At 47.2% G+C, this 27,445-nt stretch overlaps 1 protein-coding gene across 1 annotated transcript in view; it reads left to right on the top strand.

Annotated features, from left to right (window-relative positions):
* Positions 1-27,445, top strand: part of LOC138262452 (patched domain-containing protein 3-like) — a 257,050-nt gene that overhangs the window by 29,045 nt on the left and 200,560 nt on the right. Inside the window, exon 2 of the mRNA XM_069212345.1 lies at positions 14,911-15,032. Coding sequence (XP_069068446.1) covers positions 14,911-15,032 — 122 coding nt within the window. The remainder of the gene's footprint in view (positions 1-14,910; positions 15,033-27,445) is intronic.

Here is a 27,445-nt window from a genome sequence, read left to right as displayed (position 1 = left end):
AGGTGTTAAGGGCCTGAGAGGAGTAGCCTCTTCTGGCCTCTGGAAATGCTTTGAAGGGCACAGATGGTGCCCTCCTTGCATAAACCAGTCTACACCGGTTCAGGGATCCCCCAGCCCCTGCTCTGGCGTGACACTGGACTAAGGAAAGGGGAGTGACCACTCCCCTGTCCATCACCACCCCAGGGGTGGTGCCAGAGCTCCTCCAGTGTGTCCCAGAACTCTGCCATCTTGAATGCAGAGGTGTGAGGGCACAGTGGAGGCCTCTGAGTGGCCAGTGCCAGCAGGTGACGTTAGAGACCCCTCCTGATAGGTGCTTACCTGACTAGGTGACCAATCCTCCTCTGAGGGCTATTTAGGGTCTCTCCTGTGGGTTTCTCTTCAGATAACGAATGCAAGAGCTCACCAGAGTTCCTCTGCATCTCCCTCTTCGACTTCTGCCAAGGATCGACTGCTGACTGCTCAAGGACACCTGCAAAACCACAACAAAGTAGCAAGAAGACTACCAGCAACATTGTAGCGCCTAATCCTGGCGGCTTTCGCTACTGTTTCCTGGTGGTGCATGCTCTGAGGGCTGTCTGCCTTCACCCTGCACTGGAAGCCAAGAAGAAATCTCCCGTAGGTCAACGGAATCTTCCCCCTGCTACCACAGGCACCAAACTTCTTTTCTTTAAAAGTTCTAAAACTTTTTTCTCTCTACCTTAAACTCCTTCTTAAGAACTATGGGCCTCATTATGACCCTGGCGGGCGGCGGAGGCCGCCCGCCAGGATCCCGCCCTCCAAATTACCGCGCCGCGGTCAAAAGACCGCGGCGGGTATGACGAGTTTTCCCCTGGGCTGGCGGGCGGTTCCAGTTAAACCGCCCGCCAGCCCAGGGGGAAAACGACCTTCCCACGAGGATGCCGGCTCGTAATCGAGCCGGCGGAGTGGGAAGGTGCGACGGGTGCTACTGCACCCGTCGCGTATTTCACTGTCTGCAAGGCAGACAGTGAAATACATTTTGGGGCCCTCTTACGGGGGCCCCTGCCGTGCCCATGCCATTGGCATGGGCACGGCAGGGGCCCCCAGGGGCCCCGCGACCCCCCCTACCGCCATCCTGTTCATGGCGGCTTTCCCGCCATGAACTGGATGGCGGTAGGGGGGGTCAGAATCCTCATGGCTGCGGAGCGCGCTCCGCAGCCATGGAGGATTCCAATGAGCAGCGGAAAGTCAGCGGGAGACCGCTGACTTTCCGCTTCTGACCGCGGCTGAACCGCCGCGGTCAGAATGCTCATTGGAGCACCGCCAGCCTGTCGGCGGTGCTCCCGTGGTCGGTGGCCCTGGCGGCCACCGGCCGCCAGGGTCAGAATGACCCTCTATGTCTGCAGTAGCGCTCACTCCCACAGTTGTCCAGGCAACCTATGGTAGTTTAAACTTTAAAGGTTTGAGGGGTCTCTGCATAGAAAGAGGTTTAAGCATTGGTAAGAACCCTACCAAAGATCTTCTCCTTAGCCTTCTCCTAGAAAGTGACCAGAACCAGTCCGGCCCATCCCAGGATCAGGAGGTAGAGCAGGAGGTTACCCAGCAAGAATCAGGGGAGGGCCCTGAGGATGCTGGGGAGGGTTCATCCAAAGACCTGCCAGCTAACAGGCCACCTAGTGACACTGGTAGTGGGAGGGGGTCACACACTAGTAGGGTACCTTTCACTCCAAAAGGCCAGGTAACTAGAGTCCAGCCAGTTAGAGACAGGTCCAATTCTGCCAATTCCCACATCTCCTCTGTGTCTCAGAATTTCCAAGCCTCCCATCCTGAGGATAACACTATGGAAAGGGAACTTACACAGCTGAGGATGGAAGAGGCCAGACTGAAGCTAAGACAGCAACAGTTGGCCTTAGACAGGGAATCTCTAGATGTAGAGAGGGAAAGGCAGAGGTTGGGGTTAGTTCCCTATGGTGGCAGCAGAAGTGTTTTTCATAGTAATCCTGTAAGAGAACAAGATTCTAGAAACCTGCACAAGACAGTCCCTCCTCACAAGGAGGGGGATGACATTAACAAGTGGTTTGCTGCACTTGAGAGGGCTTGTATGGTATAGTTGGTCCCTGTCCCAGGGTCTTTTCCTCGGGATCTGCACGTCGCTGGACAAAAGGCCCACCTCCCGGCGTCATCGACTCAGAAAGCTATTATAGCACAGAGTTATGATGAAGCCAGTCGGAGGGGAAGGGAATTAGGGAAGGGAACAGCAGGGAGAGAGATCTGAAAAGTAAAGGTTAGAACAAATATGCATTTACTCATTTATCGACTCTTGACTAAATCCGTCTCCAAGATATCGGGTGGAGATCTCTTCTGAAATGAGGGCAAAGCCCCTTCTTTTAAACATGGAACAAAAGTAAGTCACAACCTCAGAATCAAGAGATGGCAAGAACTTTGAACTATGATTATACACAGAATATCAATCTTGTAATATCTATGTATTCGCAACATAAACCTTTGATCATGACTTAGAAAATCTCAAAGAATTAAATATGCTTTTCACATTTTAAGATTTTCAAAGAACAATGAAAACTATGATTTGCTTATCTCCAGAAATACCTTTACATTCACAACCATAAATGCCAAAAGGTTTTACTCATTGAACTTAAAGCGCTTTACTTAATAATACGAGGAAGTGCTTTTACTCAAGTAACTTTATTCACTTAGATTGTTATGCCAAGAACCTTTTCCTCCTGTGAATTGAAGCGCTTACACCTGTGAACTGAAGCGCCTGAATCATCATGCCAAAAGCGCTTTTGCGTCTATGAACTGAAGCACCTGAATAATCATGCCAAGAGCGCTTTACATCTAAGAACAGAAACACCTTCAATTACTGTGCACCAAAGCGCGTTACACCTGTGAACTGAAACGCTTTGAATTACTGTGCCAAAAAAGCGCTTTACATCTGTGAACGGAAACACCTTGCATTACTGTGCACCAAAGTGTGTTATATTTGTGAACTGAAATGCTTTGAATTACTGTGCCAAAAGAGCGCTTTACATTTGTGAACGGAAACGCCTTGAACTGCTGTGCACCAAAGCGCGTTACATCTGTGAACTGACACGCTTTGAATTACTGTGCCAAAAAAGCGCTTTGCCTCTTGGAAGTAATAACTTTTTCCAAACTGGGATTCAGCAAGGCCTCACCACTACGAGTACGACCTACTCATTTTTTAATGCACCAGGGACTTTGATTAGACAACACTCTGCCATTCAGGAACTCTTCTCTTCTCCAGAGAAACCCCCACGAGGTCTGGCTGCATCGAAGTCTTCAAAATAGTGAGCAATGTGCTTGGGTGTGGCTTGGCATTTATAGGCCTGCCACACCCCGAGATGGCTGCTGCCTCTAAAAACATGGCAATTGTAGTCCCTTCATAGAATAGAATTGATAAGTGCATCTTGTCCACCAATGCCCTGAACCTGCAGCTCTATGAGTTTTGCCACTGGGCAGACGACGCTGATGGTCACCCCAGGAACAAGAGGGGATGACAAGTGGTGCGCATAAAGTGCCGTAAAGTCGCGCAGCGGAATTTCAGGTGAGACCTGGACCGCTCCTCACCTTCTTCCTGACAGTCCCTCAAAGGCAGTGGGCTGCTATTTTGTGGCTATCTTTCACTGGTAAGGGTAGGGATGGGCTCCTTACTGTCAGAAAAAGTGATGCTAATAATTACAATGTTTTGAAAGAAACACTCTTGGATGGATTTGGCTTAACCACTGAACAATACAGGATAAAGTTCAGAGATACCAGAAAAGAGTCCTCTCAAGACTGGACAGACTTTGTAGACTGTTCAGTGAAGGCCTTGGAGGGTTGGTTACATGGCATTAAGGTGACTGACTGTGAAAGCCTGTATAATCTAATCCTGAGAGAGCATATTTTGAATAATTGTGTGTCTGATTTGTTGCACCAGTACTTGGTAGACTCAGATCTGACCTCCCCCCAAGAATTGGGAAAGAAGGCAGACATATGGGTCAGAACAAGAGTGAACAGAAAAGTTCATACAGGAGGTGAAAAGGATGGCAAGAAGAAGGATGGTAAGTCTTCTGACAAGGGTGGGTACAAAGATAAAAAGCACTCTGAGTCTTCATCAGGCCCACAAAAATCCTCTGGTGGTGGTGGGTCCAAATCCTCTTCCCACAATCAAAAGAAGCCATGGTGTTACTTCTGTAAAAGTAAAGGCCATTGGTCAAGTGGTTCCACCTGCCCAAAGAAAAACATCAAGGCTCCCACTACCGCAACCCCAACTGCAACCTCTAGTACCCCTAGTAATAGCAGTGGTGGTGGGAAGTCTTCTACAAATAGCCAATCTAAGGGTGTAGCTGGGCTCACCATTGGTAGTGTAGTTAGGGTTGGTCTTTTTAGGGAAACCACAGAGGCTGTTTTAGTCTCTGATGGTGGTATTGACTTTGCCACCTTGGTTGCTTGTCCCCTTAATATGGATAAGTACAAGCAACTTCCCCTAATAAATGGTGTTGAGGTTGAGGCCTACAGGGATACAGGAGCCAGTGTCTCTATGGTGATTTAGAAACTGGTTCACCATGATCAACACCTACTTGGTCAGCAGTACCAAGTGACTAATGCTCATAACAACACTCTTAGCCACCCCATGGCTGATGTAAATCTCAACTTGTGGGGGGGTTACTGGTTCAAAGAAAGTTGCGGCAGCCACTGATTTACCTGTAGACTGCTTACTAGGCAATGATTTGGAGACGTCAGCTTGGGCTGAAGTGAAGTTGGAGGCTCATGCAGCAATGCTGGGCATTCCTGTGCATATCTTTGCTTTGACAAGGGCTCAGGTGAAGAAGCAAAGAGGACAGGGAAGCTTGGATCCTGGAACAATGGACCAAGTGCTCCCAAAAGTTAGGGGTAGAAAGGGTAAATCCTTGCCCACTATCCTTCCCTCTCCAGAAGATTCCCCTTTTGAGGAAGAGGAATCCTCTCCCTGTGCAGAACCTACACCAGATGAGTTAACAGCAGACAATGCTGAGCTTTTGGGTGCAGGGGGGCCTGGTAGGGAAGAGCTGAGTTGGCACAGCAGACCTGTCCCACACTAGAAGATTTGAGACAGCAAGCTGTCAAACAGCAGAATGGGGATGTTACTGATAGCCATAAGGTCTATTGGGAAAATAACCTCCTGTATACTGAGTCAAGGGACCCTAAACCTGGAGCTGCCAGGAGATTGGTAATCCCTTTGCAGTATAGGGAGTTTCTTCTGACCTTGGCACATGACATTCCTTTGGCTCGGCATTTGGGCCAGAGCAAAACTTGGGACAGACTTGTTCCGTTGTTTCACTGTCCTCACATGTCAGAGGACACTAAGGAGTTTTGTCGCTCCTGTGTGACCTGCTAAGCCAGTGGCAAGACTGGTGGCACACCTAAGGCCCCCTTAATTCCACTTCCTGTGGCCAGGATGCCCTTTGAAAGGGCGGGGGTTGACATAGTTGGCCCCCTTGACCCTCCAATAGCTTCAGGCAATATATTCATCCTTGTGGTAGTGGACCATGCCACTAGGTATCCTGAGCAATTCCCTCAAGGGCCCCTACAGCTCCTGCAGTGGCAAAAGTCCTCCTGGGAATCTTTTCCAGAGTGGGTTTCCCTAAGGAAGTGGTGTCAGACAGAGATAGTAACTTCATGTCTGCATACCTCAAAGCTACGTGGAAGGACTCCTTACTCCTTATCATCCACAGACAAATGGTCTGGTTGAGAGGTTTAATAAAACTCTCAAAGGTATGATTATGGGATCCCTGAAAAACTCAGAAGCAGATGGGATGTCCTGTTGCCATGCCTCCTTTTTGCTTATAGGGAGGTACCCCAAAAAAGAGTGGGCTTTAGCCCCTTTGAACTTCTCTTTGGGCACCCTGTAAGAGGTCCACTTGCACTTGTGAAGGAGGGTTGGGAACAACCCTTAAAAGCTCCAAAGCAAGACATTGTGGACTATGTACTTGGCCTAAGATCCAGAATTGCTGAGTACATGAAAAAGGCCAGTAAAAACCTTCAGGCCAGCCAAGACCGCCAAAAGCAATCGCATGACCCAGTACCACCCAGGACAGAAGGTGTGGGTATTGGAGCCTGTGGCCCCAAGAGCACTCCAGGACAAATGGAGTAGACCCCATCACATTGTTGAAAAGAAGGGTGAGGTTACCTATTTGGTAGACCTGGGCACTGCCAGGAGTCCCCTTAGGGTGCTCCATGTCAATCGCCTAAAACCCTACTATGACAGGGCTGACTTAACCCTGCTCATGGCAACTGATGAGGGGCAGAAAGAAGAGAGTGACCCTCTCCCTGACCTCTTCTCCACCACTGAAGCTGATGGTTTAGTGGAGGGAGTGGTGCTTGCAGATTGCCTTACTGCTGAGCAGAAGGAAACTGTATAAACCTCCTAGGCTAATTTTCTGACCTCGTCTCACTAGTCCCAGGTACAACTACCTGGTGTGAGCACACAATCAACACTGGCAACAGTTTACCTGTCAAAAGTAAGACTTATAGGCAGCCTGACCATGTCAGGGATTGCATAAAACAGGAGGTACAGAAAATGCTGGACTTAGGAGTGATTGAGCCTTCAGAGAACCCATGGGCTAGCCCAGTGGTGCTTGTCCCAAAACCTCACAGTAAAGATGTTAAAAGAGAAATGACGTTTTGTGTTCACTACAGAGGTCTCAATCAAGTAACCAAAGCTGATGCTTACCGTATACCCAGGGCAGATGAGCTAATCGATACACTGGCTTCTGCCAAGTATCTAACCACTTTTGATTTAACTGCAGGGCATTGCCAGATTAAATTATCAGAAGATGCAAAACCTAAAACTGCCTTTTCCACCATTGGAGGGCACTAACAGTTCACTGTTATGACCTTTGGTTTGAAGAAAGCACCTGCCACTTTTCAAAGGTTGGTGAACACAGTCCTGCAAGGTTTGGAAGCTTTTAGTGCAGCATATCTAGATTATATAGCTGTCTTTAGCTCCACCTGGGATGAGCACCTGGTCCACCTATGGAAAGCTTTGAGGCCCTGCAAAAGGCAGGCCTTACTATCAAGGCTTCAAAGTGCCATATAGGGCAGGGGAAAGTGGTTTATCTGGGCAACCTGGTCGGTGGGGAACAGATTGCACCCCTGCAGGGAAAGATCCAGACCATTATGGGATGGGCTACCCCTACAACTGAAACCCAGGGTACTATACTGTAGGAGGGTCATTAAGAACTATGGCTCCATTGCAGCTCCTCTTAATGACCTCACTAGTAAGAAGATTCCTAAAAAGGTATTATGGACAGCTAGCTGTCAAAAGGCTTTTGATGAGCTGAAACAGGCCATGTGCTCTGCACCTGTCTTAAAAAGCCCTTGTTACTCCAAGACGTTCATAGTCCGGACTGATGCTTTAAAGTCAGGGGTAGGGGCAGTGCTCTCACAGCTTAACACTGAGGGCCAGGATCAACCTGTTGCTTTTATCAGCAGGAGGGTGACCCCTAGAGAAAAGCATTGGTCTGCCATAGAGAGGGAGGCTTTTGCTGTGGTCTGGGCACTGAAAAACTCGAGACCATGGCTGTTTGGTACTCACTTTATTGTTCAGACAGACCACAACCCTATATTATGGCTTAAACAAATGAAATGTGAAAACCCTAAATTGTTGAGGTCCATCTCCGTACAGGGAATGGAATATGCAGTGGAACATAGACCTGGGAGTACCCACTCCAATGCAGATGGAGTCTCCAGATATTTCCACTTAGACAATGAAGACTCATCTGGGCAAGGTTAGCCTTATTGTCCCTCATTTGGGGGGGTGGGGGTTTGTAGGAAAGTACCATCTTGCCTGGCATGTTACCCCCATTTTTACTTGTGTGTCAGTTTTGTTTTTGCCTGTCTCACTGGGATCCTGCTAGCCAGGACCCCAGTGCTCATAGTTCGTGGCATGAATGTGTTCCCTGTGTGGTGCCTAACTGTGTCACTGAGGCTCTGCTAACCAGAACCTCAGTGCTTATGCTCTTTCTGTCTTTAAAATTGTCACTGCAGGCTAGTGACCATTTTACCAATTCTGATTGGCACACTGGAACACCCTTATAATTCCCTAGTATATGGTACCTAGGTACCCAGGGTATGGGGTTTCCCAGAGATCCCTATGGGCTTCAGCATTTCTTTTGCCACCCATAGGGAACTCAGACCAATATTACACAGGACTGCCACTGCAGCCTGAGTGAAATAACGTCCATGTTATTTCACAGCCATTTTACACTGCACTCAAGTAACTTACAAGTCACCTATATGTCTAACCCTCACTTAATTAAGGTTAGGTGCAAAGTTACTAAGTGTGAGGGCACCCTGGCACTAGCCAAGCTGCCCCTACATAGTTCAGGGCAATTTCCTCAGACTTTGTGAGTGCGGGGACACCATTACACATGTGCACTACATATAGGTTAATACCTATATGTAGCTTCACAATGGTAACTCCGAATCTGGCCATGTAACATGTCTAAGATCATGGAATTGTCCCCCCAGGCCAAATCTGGTATTGGGGTGCCAATCCCATGCATCCCCGGGGCTCCAGCATGGACCCCGGTACTGCCAAACTAGCTCTCTGGGGTTTTCTCTGCATCTACCACTGCTGCCAACCCACAGACAGGCTTCTGCCCTCCTGGGGTCTGGGCAGGCCAGTCCCAGGAAGGCAGAACAAAGGATTTCCTCTGAGAGAGGGTGTTACACCCTCTCCCTTTGGAAATAGGTGTTAAGAGCCTGAGAGGAGTAGCCTCTCCTGGCCTCTGGAATTACTTTGAAGGGCACAGATGGTCCCCTCATTGCATAAACTAGTCTACACTGGTTCAGGGATCCCCAGCCCCTGCTCTGGCACGGAACTGGACAAAGGAAAGGGGAGTGACCACTCCCCTGTCCATCACCACCCCAAGGGTGGTGCCCAGAGCTCCTCCAGTGTATCCCAGACCACTGCCATCTTGAATGCAGAGTTGTGAGGGCACAGTGGAGGCCTCTTAGTGGGCAGTGCCAGCAGGTGACCTCAGAGACCCTTCCTGATAGGTGCTTACCTGACTAGGTGGCCAATCCTCCTCTGAGGGCTATTTAGGGTCTCTTCTGTGGGTTTCTCTTCAGATAACGAATGCAAGAGCTCACCAGAGTTCCTCTGCATCTCCCTCTTCGACTTCTGCCGAGAATCGACTGCTGACTGCGCCAGGACGCCTGCAAAACCGCAACAAAGTAGCAAGAAGATTACCAGCAAGATTGCAGCGCCTTATCCTGCAGGCTTTCTCGACTGTTTCCTGGTAGTGCATGCTCTGAGGGCTGTCTGCCTTCACCCTGCGCTGGAAGCCAAGAAGAAATCTCCTGTAGGTCGACGGAATCTTCCCCCTGCTACCACAGACACCAAACTTCTGCTTCACTGGTCCTCTGGGTCCCTTCTCATCGTGACGAGCGTGGTCCCTGGAACACAGGAGCTGGATCCAAGTAACCCCGACAGTCCAGTGGTCCATCTGTCCAAATTTGGTGGAGGTAAGTCCTTGCCTCCCCACGCCAGACAGTAATCCTGTGTACTGTGTGAACTGCAGCTGCTATGGCTTCTGTGCACTTGTGCAAGGAATCCTTCATGCACAGCACAGCCCAGGTCCCCAGTACTCTGTCCTGCATTGCTCAACTCTCTGAGTTGACCACCGGCTTTGTGGGACTCTCCTTTGTAGTGTTGAGATGACCGCCGTCCTCAGTTCTCTTGAACCCATGTTCAAGTGCTTCTGCAGGTGCTGCCTGCTTCTGCGTGGGCTCTCTGTGTGGCTGAACGCCCCATCTATCTCCTCATCCAAGTGGCGACCTCCTGGTCCTTCTTGACCCGGGCAGCACCCTTTTTCTTCATCCCTGACCTTTGAAGCTAGCAGGGCTTATTTGCAGCCTTTCTCCAAACAAACAACTCTGTGTCCTCCAGCACGCTGTGGGACATCTTCTTTGCAAAGGAGAAGTTCCTGGCACCTTCTGTTGTTGCAGAATCTTCAGCTTCTTCCACCCGGAGGCAGCCATTTTGCACCTTCATCCGGGGTTTAGTGGGCTCCTGCCCCCTTGGACACTTTCGTGACTCTTGGACTTGGTCCCCTTCCTTTACAGGTCCTCAGGTCCAGGAATCCGTCTTCAGTGCTTTGCAGGCTGTTGTGGTCTTTGCAGAATCTCCTATCACGACTTTAGTGTGTTTCTGGGGAAGTAGGGTCACTTTACTCCTACTTTTCAGAGTCTTGGGGTGGGGTATCTTGGACACCCTTAGTGTTTTTTTACACTCCCAGCGACCCTCTACACATTACACTATGCCTGGGGTCCCTAAGTGGTTCGCATTCCACTTTCTTAGTATATGGTTTGTGTTGCCACTACGCCCATTGCATCCTATTGTATTCTACAGTGTTTTCACTACTTTTCTAACTGTTTACTTACCTGATTTTGGTTTGTGTGTATATTTTGTATATTTTACTTATCTCCTAAGGGAGTATATCCTCTGAGATATTTCTGACACATTGTCACTAAAATAAAGAACCTTTATTTTTAGTAAATCTGATTATTGTGATTCTTATGATATAGTGCTATATAAGTGGTATAGTAGGAGCTTTGCATGTCTCCTAGTTCAGCCTAAGCTGCTCTGCTATAGCTACCTCTATCAGCCTAAGCTGCTAGAACACTACTAATCTACTAATAAGGGACAACTGGACCTGGCACAAGGTGTAAGTACCATAATGTACCCACTATAAGCCAGGCCAGCCTCCTACACCTAAGACCAAGAATATGCCCCTCATACCAACAGCCCCCAACAATTCTTTCTAAATTGGGGAGAACAGGAGGGCAAAGCTAAAATGAAGAGATCAATTAGACTTGGAAGTGAACACAAAAGCTTCATGGGACCTGTTTCATAAAAGGCTCTGTGGGCAAAGCAGAGAACCTTATAGAGGATCCTTCTAGAAACAGGAAACCACTGCAGCTTATGGTGAGCCTTCAAAAATCAAAAGTCACACTACCATATTCTGAATGCCTGGGAGCTAATAAAAAGTGACTCAGGAGGGCCAATGTACCAAACACTCATATTGCCTATTTAATTTACTTGTATGTCCCTAGCAAAGTGGTACAGCCTGTACTCACAGTCTGTAAATGCAATGCTACTAGTGAGCCTGCAGCATTTATTGTGTTACCCACTTAACTAGCCTTTTAAAACATGTGCCAGGCCTACCATTGCACCCTGTGGGTGCAGTTTAAACTGCCATTTCCACTTGGCAAAATAAACCTTGTGTCAGGCTTTAACCTTCCTATTTTAATACATATAGGTCACTCTTAATGTAAGCCCTAAACTGTCCGTAGAGCTGGGTACAGTGTATTAAAAAGGTTGGGCTTGTATTCTTATGTTTCACATGCCCTGGTAGTGAAAAACTCCTAAATTTGTTTTTCATTATTGCAAAGGCTTACCTCTCCCATAGTATAATATTGGGTTACCTTTCATAAGCAGTAACTTTTGATTGGGAGCAGGCATGACATTCAAGATTTGTGTCTGAGGAATTGTAATTTAAATCCTCTCTAATGGTAAACTCAGATTTTAAGTTGCAATTCTGAAAACCCACTTTTAGAAAGTTGATAATTTCTTCTAACCCTTTGGTGCCTGCAGTCTTCTTCCTGGGTCACATGACTTTGTGTAGTTGGCAATTGGCCTTTGAGCATCCTCCCAGACAGCTCACAATAGATGGTCTGAATATTGGCAGGATGGGCCATCTCTGACTTGATGAGGAGGCCGGGCTGTCACCTATCACACTTGCACTTCTATAGGATGTGCCCTTCCCTCACAATATGGGCTTCACACTATTCTATTGTACCTTCAGACAGACTGGGGCCAGGGAAGGGAGTCAGATAATTCTACACATCTTCTGTAAACATCAGAAGCTTCTCAGACTTCAAAGTGGGCACGAGATATAACAATGGGACCCTGAGACACACTAATTTCTGAACTTGTGGACTCTGCCAGGAAGAAAGACCTCCCAGCTGTGAAGTCTGCCCTGTTGCCAGGATGTGCTTTCAGCCCAAAAGCCTCATCTGCTGCTCAAAGACACTTCTACTGCTGTGGCCAGCCTGACTGACCTGACATGGAAACTCTACAGTGTCTTCAAGGGCAGTTAGCTGACCTCCTGTTCTGAGTTGCAGAGACATAACATACTCCCTGACATTGATGTAACACCACACATTGTGATGCATTGCTACGCAGCTCGAAACCAGCACCATCCGAGAAGGACGCATCTCAACACTAATGTATCGCAGCAAAAAGTCCTCACAGGCCACCAGTTTCTTCTACAATGACACGTCTCGTCCTCTGTGCGGAAGCATCACAGCTCAAGTCCTTGCAGACCCAGCGACTTCCCTGATAATGGTGCAGCTTGCTGCATCTCAACGTTAAACCTTCATCGACTTCGCCCCCGACCAATGCATATGGATGCCGGACCTCACATTGCATCTCCTTGGTGATGATTTCTTGATGCAGCTTGGCTCAAACACTGTGCATCTTGATATCCAGACCACAATGTAATTTGATTGCTAACTAAGATCAGTCCTGTATCTAGCTGGCGCTCCATTGCCGTTGGCCTGAACTTATGACTTGGACTCACTCCACCCCGACAAGATATCCATGGTTGGAGCTTTTTGCCTCTAAGTGCTTGTTTTCATAACTCCGCTTTTACTAATTGGATTTTTGTTGTTTTGATCTCAAATTATCCATTAAATTGTACTCTCATTTTTTTTATTAGTGTGGGATTTATCTAGTGTTGTGTTGTCACTTTATTACTGTGTGTTGGTTGCACAAATACTTTTACACATTGCCTCTAATGTAAGCTGACTACTTTGTGCCAAGCTACCAGGGGATTAAGCACAGTTAAATTGGGGTTTTCTGGTGTTTTACGTCACAGGGATATCATCCCACACAATCAACAGCCCAAGGTAAAACACCAACAAAATAGTTGTAGAAAAAGTTGTTCTTTTTTAACCACTCTTGACGTCCCCATTTCACTCAGGATCACAGTTCCCATCATTTAAGTCTCTTGATGACCTATGAAATACTTTAAAGGAGGCTGTCTTTGAGGTCCCATCTCCAGCGCAGCCCAGTCCAGCTCACATGAGTTAAAGAATTGTGCATGTCAAGGAAGCTGCAGTAGCAAGGGTTGAGACACTTGAGAGGGTGAAGGGGGCTAAAGCCGTTTCGGTTGAAAGGTTGTTGCACACCTGCTGGCCCTCCTCGTGCCGAGCACATCCTCGGGCTAGATGTTGGTACAAAATTACGGGCAAAAGGCATGAATAACAGACCATCCATGCCTTCATGGGCAGGGCACACAAATTCAGGGCAGCCGGCGGAAAATAGGGACAGGTGGTCTTACTACTTGTAATCCGATTTCAGATGAAAAGGGAGTTTTTGGCTGCAAGCAGTCTTCCCGATCTTGCATCAAAGTCCAAAGGTCACCCAAAGAGACCAGTGGCTGCATCATGAACAGTTGTCCTGACACAATGCATAGATGATCGTCTGTTACTATGCGTTCACCCTCTCAAAAGCAGGTACATTTAACACAAAGGGCCTGATTTATACTTTTTTAGCACCGCATTTGCGTCATTTTTTTACGCAAAAGCGGCGCAAACGTTCTTAATTTAATTATATTCTGTAAGTTTGTGCCGCTTATGCATCAAAAAATGAATCAAATACGGTGCTAAAAAAGTTTAAATCTGGCCCAAAATGTCTCTGATTTAGTGTATGATGTTCAGACTGCAAAGCTTAGAAAAAGCAAATGTCAATTTCTGCCACCCGTTTCTGAGCTGTGGTTTCTGAAAATCATTCACATACTGGGAGAAATTATCCATTAAATGTGTATGCCTTATAAGAAAAGGGCACTCAGATCTGCTCTGAGCCATAGCAACTGTTGGTAATTACTACCCCAGGATTCTTAAGAAACTTCAGGGTAGCGCAAATCGTGGCCTGTTGCTTCCTGCAATCGTTCCCTAGGCCTGGGCCATAATTATGTGCTTTTAACAATTCTTCATTTGTAAATAATGTCTGTGAGTCTGCCTTAGAAGCTGCTACAGTGAAACAAAACATGTCGTTTTGGATTAACCGAGCCAATAGCTAAAACACTGAAAAATTATAAAATTCCCAGCAAATGTTTCTCTGCAAAATCATATGAAAGCCATAGAACAGGATTTTCCAACCTCTTCTGTGATAAAAGCGACTTATGTTCAATGAAAATCGTCACCAACTACTGATATTATTTTTTTATAATAGTGACAGTAACAAACCAGATAGTGTTAGTGGCCACCATAATCAAGATTACCATCAGTGATCTTAGTTCATCAGGCATAGTTGGCAGCAGTAATGTAAAAAAGGGTTTGCCAATGTAGGATGCATCTCTGTGGGTAAGAAATATCAGCAGTACCTGATATGACCCTGGTGCCAAGGTAGTAATAATAGTAATGTTTCCCCTATGCTCTACTACTTACCACTCACTTCTAAATTTAAATAAATAATGGAAAGCCTTTGTTTCTCTATGCGTCAGCTTATGAGCTCCGAAAATACTTACATTTCCGTTTTAAATGCACACTTTTACTTTTTGATATGTGTATATTAATTCAATCAAGCAAAAGCTTATAATTTAGTAGACTGGGCTGCACACAGGACAGCCTCAATTAGGTAGCTGGGGAGCTACCAATAGCTTGAGAGCTACTCATTGGAGGCACCTGCCATAATCAAGGACTTTGTGTAATCATTTTTTACATGTTTTGCATTAGAATTGATTTTGTTAATCTACAGAGTTTTGTTGCAGATCTTCATGATTACACTAAATAAAGTTATGAAACTCTTACCTGCAATTTTACTATTTCACCAGAAGGTTCGAAATAACAGGTAATTTTTAACACAGTTCATGTTTCTGGCAGGTGTCCTATTTTACATCGATATCCCACCAACGAGAGATTGAAGGACACGTCCAAGAAATGGCACCTTTCCTTAGCACCTCCTATATTCTAACCACATTGTTTTCAGTACTTTCTTGTTTAAGGTAAGTTTTCTTTAACAAAATCATTGCCATTAAAAAACAGTGAGTAATATTGAAAAAAAATGATTTTGTACTTTTATGTAATATATGAAATGGAAGAAGTTGCTCCAGCCTAATGCTGGGCGTCCATTCAAATGAAAAAAGTAGTACTTGTGTACAATGAAGTGTTTTCTATGCTCCTCTTTATTTTTTGTTATACACTTGAAACATACTTTCCTTCATAGCTCCATCAAAATTACAAGCATTCCCTCCTGCCCTCTTAGCAAAATAATGTACTCATTCACATCCCTGGAGGAATTAACCGGAAAAACGTTATCAATATAAGCACAAACATTCAAGTTTGTGGGTTTTGCTAATTTTACCTCCTTAAAAATGGATTTTGCAGTGCTAGATCACATTGTGTGAAAACCTAGGCGTGTGAAACGATCACATGTGTAAGTTGCATTTATGTGCACAAATGGCTTTCTGAATATATTAAACTCTGTACTAGAAAACACTTTTTTTCTCCCCTGATGGTTGCAAAAGGCATAGCAAAAGTTTGAAAATACTCCAATAGGAAACGTGGTTGCAGTATTGTCTCCAAAATTATAATTTACATCCAACATTTACGCACCTTTTCTATGGACTGTTGTCCATCTCATTCGATGTCCCTTCCTTGAGGTGGAGAACTTCAAAGGGGATATGGTATGCCCATCCTTTGGTTAAAATGGGCTTGCACTCTGAGCTCTCAGTACCAATAGGAAACAAGTTAATTTAGGAGCTTATGTACAAGCCCCATCAACTCCCGGTGTGTCACTTTTGTGAATCACCGCCAGCACATAGTGCATACCCATATATACAATGCTGAGCAAAGCCACTTCTTGTGACTTTTCATGCCCTCGTAGATTAGGTGTAAGGCAATGCAGCGCAAGTTGCCTCGTTGCTTTAGAAGATTCAAGGAGGTGTGCTATGGCCATTGCAATGGGTTTTCCCACTCAATACAGATGGGTTTTGATGCATTCCCAGAGTTACAATAATCTGTAAACCTGGGAGTGCATCAAAACTATATGCATCCCATGGGCAGGTGCGACAAGGAAAATTATTGTTATTTTTCCTTCTTGTTTCCTTTTTCTATTTGTGCTGCATCCCTGGATTGTCTATGTGCAGAAAGGTGCCCTTTCCTGCACAAAAACAATCCTGCTAACAACGCAGCCACCCTTACACCATGGTGCAAGGGTGCCTGCATTGCCGCTAGGCAGCAATTTGTGCGTGAGCCCAGGGGGAAAGGACAGAAATGCACTGTATCTTGTAAATACAGTGAATTTCTGCCCTTTACCTGTGGCGCAGACCAGCTCAGCAAGTCACTTGCTGTGCTGACCTGCACAATGGGGCTCAAAATATAAATATGGAGTTATGTTTGCACCAAATTTGCGTAAAAAAATGAAGCAAATTTGGCGCGAACAGAGTATAAATATGCCCTGCAGACATTCAGGCACACTCCGCACTCACTCAGGCACATTCTTCACTCTAGTCAGTCAGAAAACGTAGCAAGATCTAAAACCTAGCTTAGCTCCAAGCTTAGCTTAGCTAGTGCTAAAACCTCTAAGCTTAGCTCTTAGCTAGAGCTAAAACAGAGCTAGAGATTTAAGCTAAGCTAGAGCTCCTAAAACACAATGCTCACTCTGCCTTCCCACTTGCATACCCCTTGACATGTAATATAGGCCAGGCCTCACTGTGCACTCGCGGCACTGGCACATCCCTCTGTAGTGACACAAGTACTCTTCTCACTGTGCACTCACACATACACACCCTGCAATAGGTAGACACACAGGCACATATGTAGACCTACACCCTGCACTCACACTAACACATTTGGATAGGTACATCACTGACTCTGCACTGACATAGCCTCACCTTTTACCGTGTATTTAATCCAACGAGTTATTCTGAACTCACAAAACACTATGCTCACCCTCATTCTATACATGCATATACTCAATTTGTACTCACGCACCACTCCATTGTTTAACAGGGTCTCCCACAACTGCTCACTCTTCACTACATGCCCATACCACCAACACACAAGCCATTTCACTCTAGAAACAATCTGAGTTGTTACAAATAGTGGCACTGTCAACCCAAGGGGCTCGTCATATGCTGACGATCTAACGCAGGGCTTTACCCATGCCATAGCTGCTTTTCACAGCTTCGTTGTGTTTTTTAATCAGTTAACATTACATCAATCAGCCACTCAACAGTATACAAGAAGAAATCACCATTATATATAATCTGTAAAATGCGTCATGACTTTTTTGTTTTGAGACCTCAGATAGAATCCCAAGAAACAGCCTTCAGTTGATGAGTGTTAGTAATTTGCTCGCTCTGCAGGGTCACCCAGCTTTGTTTTATCTTTCTGCAGAACACTATTTGTATTGGTTATAGATCTCTGTACACTTTGCCCCTGCTAACCAGTGGTAAAGTGCATGTTTTGGTAAAATTGGTATGCACCTAGTCGGTTTATTTAACTTGTGTATAAGTCCCTAGTAGATGGTACCAAATCTACACAGTGTAGGAGGCTGGCCTGGCTTATAGTGGGTACCTGATGGTACTTACACCTTGTGCCAGGTCCAGTTATCCCTTATTAGTAGATTAGTAGTGTTCTAGCAGCTTAGGCTGATAGAGGTAGCTATAGCAGAGCAGTTTAGGCTGAACTAGGGGACATGCAAAGCTCCTAATATAACACATATATCATATAGGTACTATATCATAAGAAACACAATACTCATGGTTACTAAAAAATAAAGGTACTTTATTTTAGTGACAATGTGCCAAAAATATCTCAGAGGATATACTCCCTTAGGAGGTAAGTAAACTACACAAAATATACACACCCACCAAAATCAGGTAAGTAAAACAGTTAGAAAATAGTGCAAACACTGTAGAATACAATAGGATGCAATAGCCTAGGGGCAACACAAACCATATACTATGAAAGTGGAATGCAAACCAAGAATGGAGAATGGACCCCTAGGCTAGTGTAGTGTGTAGAGGGTCACTGGGAGTGTAAGAAAACACTAAGGGTGTCCAAGATACCCCACCTAAGACCCTGGAAAGTAGGAGTAAAGTACCACTATTTCCCCCAAAACACACTAGAGTCGTGATAGAGGATTTTGCAAAGACCACAACAGACTGCAAAGCACTGAAGACGGATTCCTGGACCTGAGGCCCTGCAAAGAAAGGGGACCAAGTCCAAGAGACACAAAAGTGTCCGGTGGGGGCAGGAGCCCACTAAACCCCAGATGAAGGTGCAAAATGGCTGCCTCTGGATGGAAGAAGCTGAAGATTCTGCAACAACAGAAGGTGCTAGGAACTTCTCCTTCATGCAGAAGATGTCCCATGGACTGCTGGAGGATGCAGAGTTGTTTCCTTGGCAAAAGACAGCAAACAAGCCTTGCTAGCTGCAAGAGTCATGGTTGAAGAAAAAGGGTGCTGCCTGAACCCAAGAAGAACCAGGAGGTCGCCACTTGGGAGAGGAGACAGAGGAGGCCCTCAGCAACGTAGAGAGCTCACGCACAAAAAGGTAGCACCCACAGAAGTACTTGAACATGGGTTCAAGAAGTCTGAAAAAGGCGGTCATCTCAACACTGCAAAAGAGGGTGCCTCGAAGCTGGAGATCAACTCAGGGAGCTGAGCATCACAGGACAGAGTGCCAGGGACCTAGGCTTGGCTGTGCATGAAGAATTTTGTGGAAATGTGCACAGAAGCCCTAGCAGCTGCAGTTCACATGGTGCACAGGATTACTGTCTGGAGAGGGGATGCAAGGACTTACTTCCTCCAAATTTGGGCAGTTGGACCACTGGACAGTCTGGGTCACTGGGGTCCACCAACTGTGTTCCAGGGGCCACGCTCATTAGAATGAGAGGGGTCCCAGAGGACTGGTGATGCTGAAGTTTGGTGCCTGCTGAAGCAGGGGGAAGATTCCGTTGACGCACAGGAGATTTCTTTGTGGCTTCCAGTGTAGGATGAAGGCAGGCAGCCCCCAAAGCATGCACCACCAGGTAACAGTCGAGAAAGCCGTCAGGATTAGGCACTACAATGTTGCTGGTAGTCTTCTTGCTACTTTGTTGCAGTCTTGTAGGCGTCCTGGAGAAGTCAGAGGTCGATCCTTGGGAGAAGTCGAAGAGAGAGGTGCAGAGGAACTCTAGTGAATTCTTGCAAGTCGTTATCTGAGGAAAAGCCCACAGGAGAGACCCTAAATAGCCCTCAGAGGAGGATTGGCCACCTAGTCAGGTAAACACCTATCAGGAGGGGTGCCTGACCTCACCTGCTGGCACTGGCCACTCAGAGGCCTCCAGAGTGCCCTCACACCTCTGGATCCAAGATGGCAGAGGTCTGGGACACACTGGAGGAGCTCTGGGCACCACCCCTGGGGTGGTGATGGACAGGGGAGTGGTTACTCCACTTTTCTTTGTCCAGTTTCATACCAGAGCAAGGACTGGGGGTTCCCTGGACCGATGTAGACTGGTTTATGCAAGGAGGGCATCATCTGTGCCCTTCAAAGCATTTCCAGAGGCTGGGAGAGGCAACCCCTCCCCAGCCCTTAACACTTATTTCCAAAGGGAGAGGGTGTAACACCCTCTCTTAGAGGAAATTCTTTGTTCTGCCTTCCTGGGACTGGGCTGCCCAGACCCCAGGAGGGCAGAACCCTGCCGCTGGGGTGGCAGCAGTGGTAACTGCAGAGAAAACCCCAGAGAGCTGGTTTGGCAGTACCCGGGGTCCATAGTGGAGCCCGTGGATGCATGGGATTGGCAACCCAATACCAGGTTTGGCATGGGGGGACAATGCCATGATCTTAGACATGTTACATGGCCATATTCGGCGTTTCCATTGTGAAGCCACATATAGGTATTGACCTATATGTAGTGGACGCATGTAGTGGCGTCTCCACACTTACAAAGTCCGGGGAAATGGCCCTGAACTATGTGGGGGCACCTTTGCTAGTGCAAGGGTGCCTTCACACTTAGTAACTTTGCACCTAACCTTCAGCAAGTGAAGGTTAGACATATAGGTGACTTATAAGTTACCTAAGTGCAGTGAAAATGGCTGTGAAATAACGTGCGTGTTATTTCACTCAGGCTGCAGTGGCAGTCCTGTGTAAAGGTTTGTCCGAGCTCCCTATGGGTGGCAAAATAAATGCTGCAGCCCATAGGGATCTCCTGGAACCCCAATAACCTGGGTACCTAGGAACCATATACTATGGAATTATAATGGTGTTCCAGTGTGCCAATTAAAATTGGTAAAAGTGGTCACTAGCTTATAGTGACAAATTTAAAGGCAGACAGAGCACAAGCACTGAGGTTCTGGTTAGCAGAGCCTCAGTGACACAGTTAGTCACTATACAGGTACACACATTCAGGCCATAAACTATGAGCACTGGGGTCCTGGCTGGCAGGATCCCTGAGAGACAGGCAAAAACAAACTTACATACATGTAAAAATGGGGGTAACATGCTAGGCAAGATGGTACTTTCCTACACCCAGGCTCTGTAAATTAAATGCCAGCGGAGGACTACAGCACTGATTTTGCCATTCACAGCAGTGGCACTATATAGCATGTCTCCAGCCCTACAATTGGAGCCTGGCTGTGCAATTTTAAACTACAAATTCAACCTGTCTAAATAACCCTTTTTGGCAGGCCTCCTTTTAAAAATAATAACTCACTGCTAATAAGGCCATAAGACAGTTTGCATGGTATTTAAGAATAGGATAAGTAAAGGTTTATTTGCTGCACAAGTCCTTATAGTGAAAAAAGCCCAAAGCTACTTTCATTGTAGCAAGGCTGCCTGATCCAGAGGAATAAACTGAATTGCATTATCACATATAGTAATGCTGATTTTGTTTTGGAAGCAGATAATAAAATACTTCACAGACTCATTTTAATGGTTATTCAACATCCAATTTAATAGTGAAATCTAAATGTGTAAGTATTGTGAAAAAGGTACCCTGAAAGCTAAACATGCATTTTGCTCTCCCACCTCTGCCAGCCAGTAATTAGCATTTGCCTAGGCATGAATGAGGAGTGAACTTGCTCTAGGGACAGGGACAAAAGGCCTTGGGTGTGGGAATGTATTGTTGTGCCCTTGATCGGATGGTTTGTGGGCTGGGCCACAGAAATTGATTACCTAAAAGGAGCCCATTCCCTCACACCAGATGTAGCTAACACCCAGGCATGCACCCTTCTTTTGTCTCCCCAGCCAGACCGGCCCCAATCACAGTGAGCCTTGTGTTGACATCAGTGTGTCAAATTCTGCTGGAGTGTCAAAACCTGATGGACAGTTTTGCTAGGATTTTGCATATCAATGTTGGGGCACACTTCAAAAAATGGGAGCCAACTGCCAAAACAATTCTTATGTATCTACTGTCTAGTTGCTGATGAACCCTCAATTGTTCTACCAGACTTCTTTCTCTGAGTTTGTTGTGGTTACAAGTACTGCCTCAAACTTGGATTTTAGTGTTAGCCTGGGCAAATGCATAGATCTTATTTATTCTTTTAGGGGTAATGGGAGGTCTATGGAGGAGGAGAGTGGAATCTGGGCTAGAGGCTAGTTTCATAGATGTTAGTCCACCATCGTTATGAATGCATACTTATTCAGCTTTACAATACTTTGTTGGTTGAACATGCCAGGTTAAGCAGGTCAATGTTGAAAAGAAAAGCCCTATGTGCTGTACTGTGTGATTCACTGCAAACATGAAAAAAAGAACAACTTGTCAAAAATAGGCTAAATGAAGCTGGTAAAAGTTGATCAACCTAAATGTTGTGTTTCTGGTGATTTGGAGGGGGGGGGGACTTGGCAAGGTTACTTGCAAGTCTTCTTCTGAGTTTCCTCTCCTAGTTTCGTCCTAGTTTAGTGAGGGAGACCTTGGAAGGATGTAGTAGTGCTTGGAACATCATGGTCACCACCTTGTGTTTGCTTGAAGTGGAGCATAATTGAGATAGTGGTTGGTATGTGTAGGAAGCTGGCTCTGTATCAATATGAGATAAGAGGTGCACAGAGTCAAGGAGTACCCCAGAGGCGTAACAAAGGCTAAAGTAGATAATACTAATGCTCTCTTTTATGGTACTGTGGTCGGGCAGTTAGGCTTATCAGAGTGTAGTGCAAAGTATTTGTTGTACAGACACACAGTCAATAAATGAAGCACACACTCAATGACTAACTCCAGGCCAATTGTTTTTATTTAGCAAAAATATATTTCTGATGGATACAACTACCTGTGGATTCCTCACCTAATGATTCCTCATCTAATGAATTCTCCCCATGCGCAGCATTCGACGGAAACATGTCTCTCTAGCTCTACACGTCGGCGAGGAAGTCACAATTGCCCGACTCCACGCGGCTCATTGTGACGTCATTGTGGCAATAAGAGGTCCTCACCGCCGTGCTGACGTCAGTTCCCTTTTTTCCGTGCCTTCGATAACGGTTACTTTTCTGTTACCTGTATCGTTAGCTCTTCGTAAGGAATACTTTGTGTATTTCCAGGATGTCGGCTCCTAAAAAGTCAGGTTTCAAGCCCTGCAGGGAATGTGGAGGTCGCATGTCTGTGACTGATCCGCACAACGATTGTCTTTGGTGCCTCAGTTCCGATCACGACGTCCAAGAATGCGGATCCTGCCAAAAGATGAATCCTAAGGCATTGAAGGAACGCAAGGCAAAGCTTTTCATGGCGAGGTCCAAGAAGGAGAGGAAGCGGCATCATCGTGACTCCCGACGTCAGTCCAGAAGTCGGTCGGCGTCGAGGTCTCCATCATCCCGGCACCGCAAGTCTTGGGAAGTGAGTCCGACGGTGTCCCCTCAACCTGTGACGCCACAGACGTCCCCGGCGCTGTCAGTCTTTGAAGCCGTGGAGCCTCAAAGTCATCTGGCTTTGCCGGTGCATCCTGAGCCTAAAGAGTCCAGCCCAGCGCCGGCCCCGGCTCCACAGGCTTATCCTTCGTTCCCGGCTCCGGGTACGGATCCTGCGGCATTCCTTATTGCCATGTTTCAGATTTTTCAAAATATGGCTCCAGGAAGTGGTGCGCCGGCTGGCCCCACTGGTCCCCTGGCTTTCAATCTCGGCGTTCCAGCTCCATATAAACCGACGCCATTTATGCTATTTTGTTCGGCTGGAGATTCGAGTCAGGCCCCTGTGCCGACAGTGCAGCCCTCAACGTCGAGAGTGAGACCTTCGACGCCGGTGTCGAAGGTGATGGAGCCGAGAGTTCGGATGTCGGCATCGGATGCAGGTGCCTTCTCCATGGCGCCGATGGATCCATCTGCGGCGTCGGGTGGATTGGGAGAACCTGTCATGACGCCTTCCCAGCACCATTCACCGACGTCGCTCTGCTCCATGTCGACGACGGGGCTCGAGGCCAAGTTGAGGTCACGTCAAAAGGCCCTTAGACTTTTAGAGGAGAGGGAATATCAGCAGCAATTCCTTGAAGAGGGGGAGATCACTGATCCCCAGGGTGACTTCCCTGGGTTGGACACAGCAAGTGGTCTTGATACCTCTCCAGAGTATGACTTGGCCTCTCCTGGTGAATATACAGAGGAGGCAGCCTCTTACCACTCTGTTATTAGGAAGGCCGCAGCATTTCTGGATCTTCCTTTACCGACGGCACAGGTGAAGACCAACCTTTTGATTGAGGTTCTACATCCTGCTACAGCCAAGGCGGATCCTCATCCACCATTTAATGAAGCCCTGATGGATCAGATCGAAGAGGTTTGGAAGAAGCCTGTTTCCTCTTTGGCTGTTAGTAGGTCGGTGGCCAGGCGTTATAGATCTGCGCCTGGGGACCCGGAGTTTTTGTCTAAACACCCTTCACCTGAGAGCTTGGTGCTGCAAGCATCCACTTCTTCGAGGTCGGCCCCTGGTTTGTTTCCGGGAGTACCATCGGACTGGGAATCCAAGCGGATGGACCAATCGGCCAGGAAGGTGTTTTCTTGTTGCAGCATGGCTCTAAAATCTGCCAATGCAACATGTATTCTGGGCAGGTATATCCATGCCATAATGGATGCGATGAAGACTGTGCTTCCGGACATGCCCCAGGACTTGCATAGTGTTCTTTCGGGCGCTCAGGCGGTGGCTACGCAGGTTATTCAGACAGGGCTGGATACCACGGACTCTATTGCAAGAGCCATGGGGACTTCCGTTGCCTCCAGACGGCATGCGTGGTTACACACTTCCGGATTATCGACAGACGTCCAATCTACGTTGCTGGATCTGCCCTTTGATGGGGCAAAACTGTTTGGTTCAAAGGCGGACTCTGGGCTAGAGCGCTTTAAAGAATGTAGGGCCACAGCTAGATCTTTGGGTCTGCAGGCTGCTTCTACCCCATTTCGATCTTTTAGACGGCTGCGTGTTTTTGGAAGAGGTGCTTCCTTTCGTGGGAGATCACAGCAGCCGGGGCAGCAGTCCTCCAGCCTCCCTTATCGCTCATACAGGGGGCGGGGTAGAGTCCGCACAAGAGGTGCCACCCAGCAGCAGCACCCTTCTTCTTCCTCTTCCTCTGAGGGGTTACCTCAAGGAAAGCAGCCCTAGTCCTCTTGCCATTGTTGCTCATACCTCTCCGGTAGGGGAGAGGCTTTCACTTTTTCTCCCCATATGGGAGTCCATAACAACAGACTCTTGGGTCATCAGTTTGGTGAGAAGAGGTTACGCCCTTCCCTTTCGGGAGATTTCTCCTCCCTTCCCTCCCCGTCCTTCCTTTTGTTCAGAAGATCATCTCCTGCTATTACAACAGGAGGTTCTCTCCTTATTATTGAAGGGTGCAGTGGAGTTGGTTCCAGAGCAAGAAAGGGGTCAGGGGTGTTATTCCAGGTACTTCCTGATCCCCAAGAGGGATGGTCGTCTGAGGCCTATTTTGGACCTGAGGATTTTGAATTGGTTCCTTAAACAGGAGAAATTTAAAATGCTGACTCTATCACAGGTGCTTTTGGCGTTGGACAAGGAGGATTGGATGGTGTCGGTCTACTTGCAGGATGCTTATTTTCCCATTCCCATTCTCAAGTCGCACAGGAAGTATCTCCGGTTTGTGGTAGGATCGCAGCACTAACAGTTTGCGGTCCTTCCTTTTGGTCTTACTTTTGCACCAAGGGTCTTCACGAAGGTGATGGCGGTTGTTGCAGCACACCTTAGGAGGAATGGAGGAGCAGTATTCCCTTACCTGGATGATTGGTTGTTCAAAGCCGAGTCTCCGGGGCTTGTGTTGCGTCATCTGCAGCTGACAACCCAGTTGTTGTTCAGTCTGGGTTTTTTAATAAATGTTCCCAAGTCTCACCTAGAGCCCTCTCAACATCTCCTGTTCATAGGGGCAGTACCGGACACGACATTGAATCGAGCCTTTCCTCCGCCACAGCAGATATGGGACATTCAGGCGTTGGTTCCAAGGTTTCAAGAAGGAGCAGTAGTTCCGGTCCTCAAGGTCCTTCGTTTGCTCGGTCTGTTCGCTTCTTGCATTCTGTTGGTCACGCATGCACGCTGGCATATGAGGGCTCTTCAGTGGTGCCTCTGCAAGCAGTGGTTTCAACACAGAGGAGATCTCGGGGAATCGATAAGGATCTCCAGAGACGCTGCAGCGGATCTTCAATGGTGGGCTATGGAAGGCAACCATTCTCAAGAGAAGCTGTTCTCGCAGCCAACTCCGGTGGCCACGGTGATAACGGATGCCTCCACTTTAGGGTGGGGAGCTCATCTGGAGGATCTGGAGATCAAGGGTTGTTGGTCTCCAGTAGAGCAGAGGTTTCATATCAATCTGCTGGAGCTGCGGGCGATTCGTTTGGCCCTCAAGGCCTTCCTCCCTTCCCTTCGCAGTCAGTCACTTCAGATTCTGACAGACAACACGACCGTGATGTGGTATATCAACAAACAGGGAGGTTTAGGGTCGTACCTTCTTTGCAGAGAGGCTCTGCGACTCTGGTCCTGGGCTCGGGACCATCGGCTTTGTGTAGTGGCAAACCATTTGGCCGGGGTCCAAAACGTACGTGCGGACAAACTCAGTTGCTTCTTCTCTGACGACCACGAGTGTCGTCTGCATCCAGATCTAGTTCTTTACATCTTTCGGATGTGGGGTTTTCCCCGTATAGACCTCTTTGCCACTCAAGAGAACGCGCATTGTCCGTCGTTCTGCAGCCTTCAGTATCCGATGCAAGGAGCGTTGGGAGACGCGTTTCAGATGTCCTGGTGCAACCAGTTGCTTTACGCTTTTCCTCCCATACCTTTGATTCCTCGGGTTTTGAGGAAGATTCGCCAAGACCGGGCCCAAGTCATTCTGATAGCTCTGGATTGGCCACGAAGGGTGTGGTATGCAGACCTTCTCTGACTCTCACTGTACCCGCCGCTCCGTCTCCCTCTGAGGGCAGACCTCCTCTTGCAGTCGCAGGGGCAGGTTCTACACCCCCACCTCCAGAGCCTGCACCTTCATGCCTGGAGATTGAACAGGGCAACCTGAGTTCCTTTTCCCTCCCACAGGAGGTGGTGGATGTTCTTTTATCGGCCAGGCGACACTCCACCAAGTCGGTCTATGCAAGTAGGTGGGCTAATTTTGTTCGTTGGTGTGGAGAGAAGAAAATTGATTCCTTAAATGCCCATCTTTCTGATATTTTATTGTTTGCATTGTCATTGGCTCAGCGTGGCTGGGCTATGGCCACGGTTAAGGGCTGTCTTTCGGCCCTTTCGGCTTTTTTATATCTTCCAGATCAGCCCTCTCTATTCAAATCTCCTTTGGTTGTTCTATTTTTGAAGGGGCTTACTAATAAATTTCCTCCCAGGCCTTTTATTATACCGCAGTGGGACTTGAATTTGGTATTAACTTTTTTGATGGGTTCCCCCTTTGAGCCACTTCATTCCTGTCCATTAAGATACTTGTTTTTCAAGACTGTGTTTTTGTTGGCCATCACGTCAGCTAGACGTGTTAGCGAACTGCAGGCTATTTCTGCTCACCCGCCTTTCACCACTTTTTATAAGGACAAGGTGGTTTTGAGGACCAGGGCGGCTTTCCTCCCCAAGGTGGTGTCTCCATTTCACTTGGGACAATCAATAACTCTCTCGACGTTCTACCCTTCTCCGCATCCATCTAAGGAGGAGGAAAGACTCCATTGTCTGGACCCTAAGCGGGCTCTCAGTTTTTATGTCGACAGGATGAGAGAGTTCCGGTTGGATGAACAACTCTTTATCGGATACGTGGGGAAGAGGAAGGGGAAGGCCGTCCACAAGAGAATGCTCTCCAGGTGGGTCGTTCTTTGTATTAAAATATGTTACTCATTGGCAAAGAAGGATCCTCCTGAGGGGATCAGGGCTCATTCCACCAGGGCCAACCTCATCGACTTTGGCCAGGGGTATTTCGATGGTGGACATCTGCAAGGCTGCGACTTGGTCTTCCCTCCACACCTTTGTGAAGCATTA

The sequence above is a fragment of the Pleurodeles waltl genome, chromosome 10 (genome assembly GCF_031143425.1).
Source record: "Pleurodeles waltl isolate 20211129_DDA chromosome 10, aPleWal1.hap1.20221129, whole genome shotgun sequence".
In the NCBI taxonomy this organism is placed as follows: domain Eukaryota; kingdom Metazoa; phylum Chordata; class Amphibia; order Caudata; family Salamandridae; genus Pleurodeles; species Pleurodeles waltl.
Note: the sequence above shows the minus strand (reverse complement) of the source record. Positions and strands in the feature narration are given on the sequence as shown.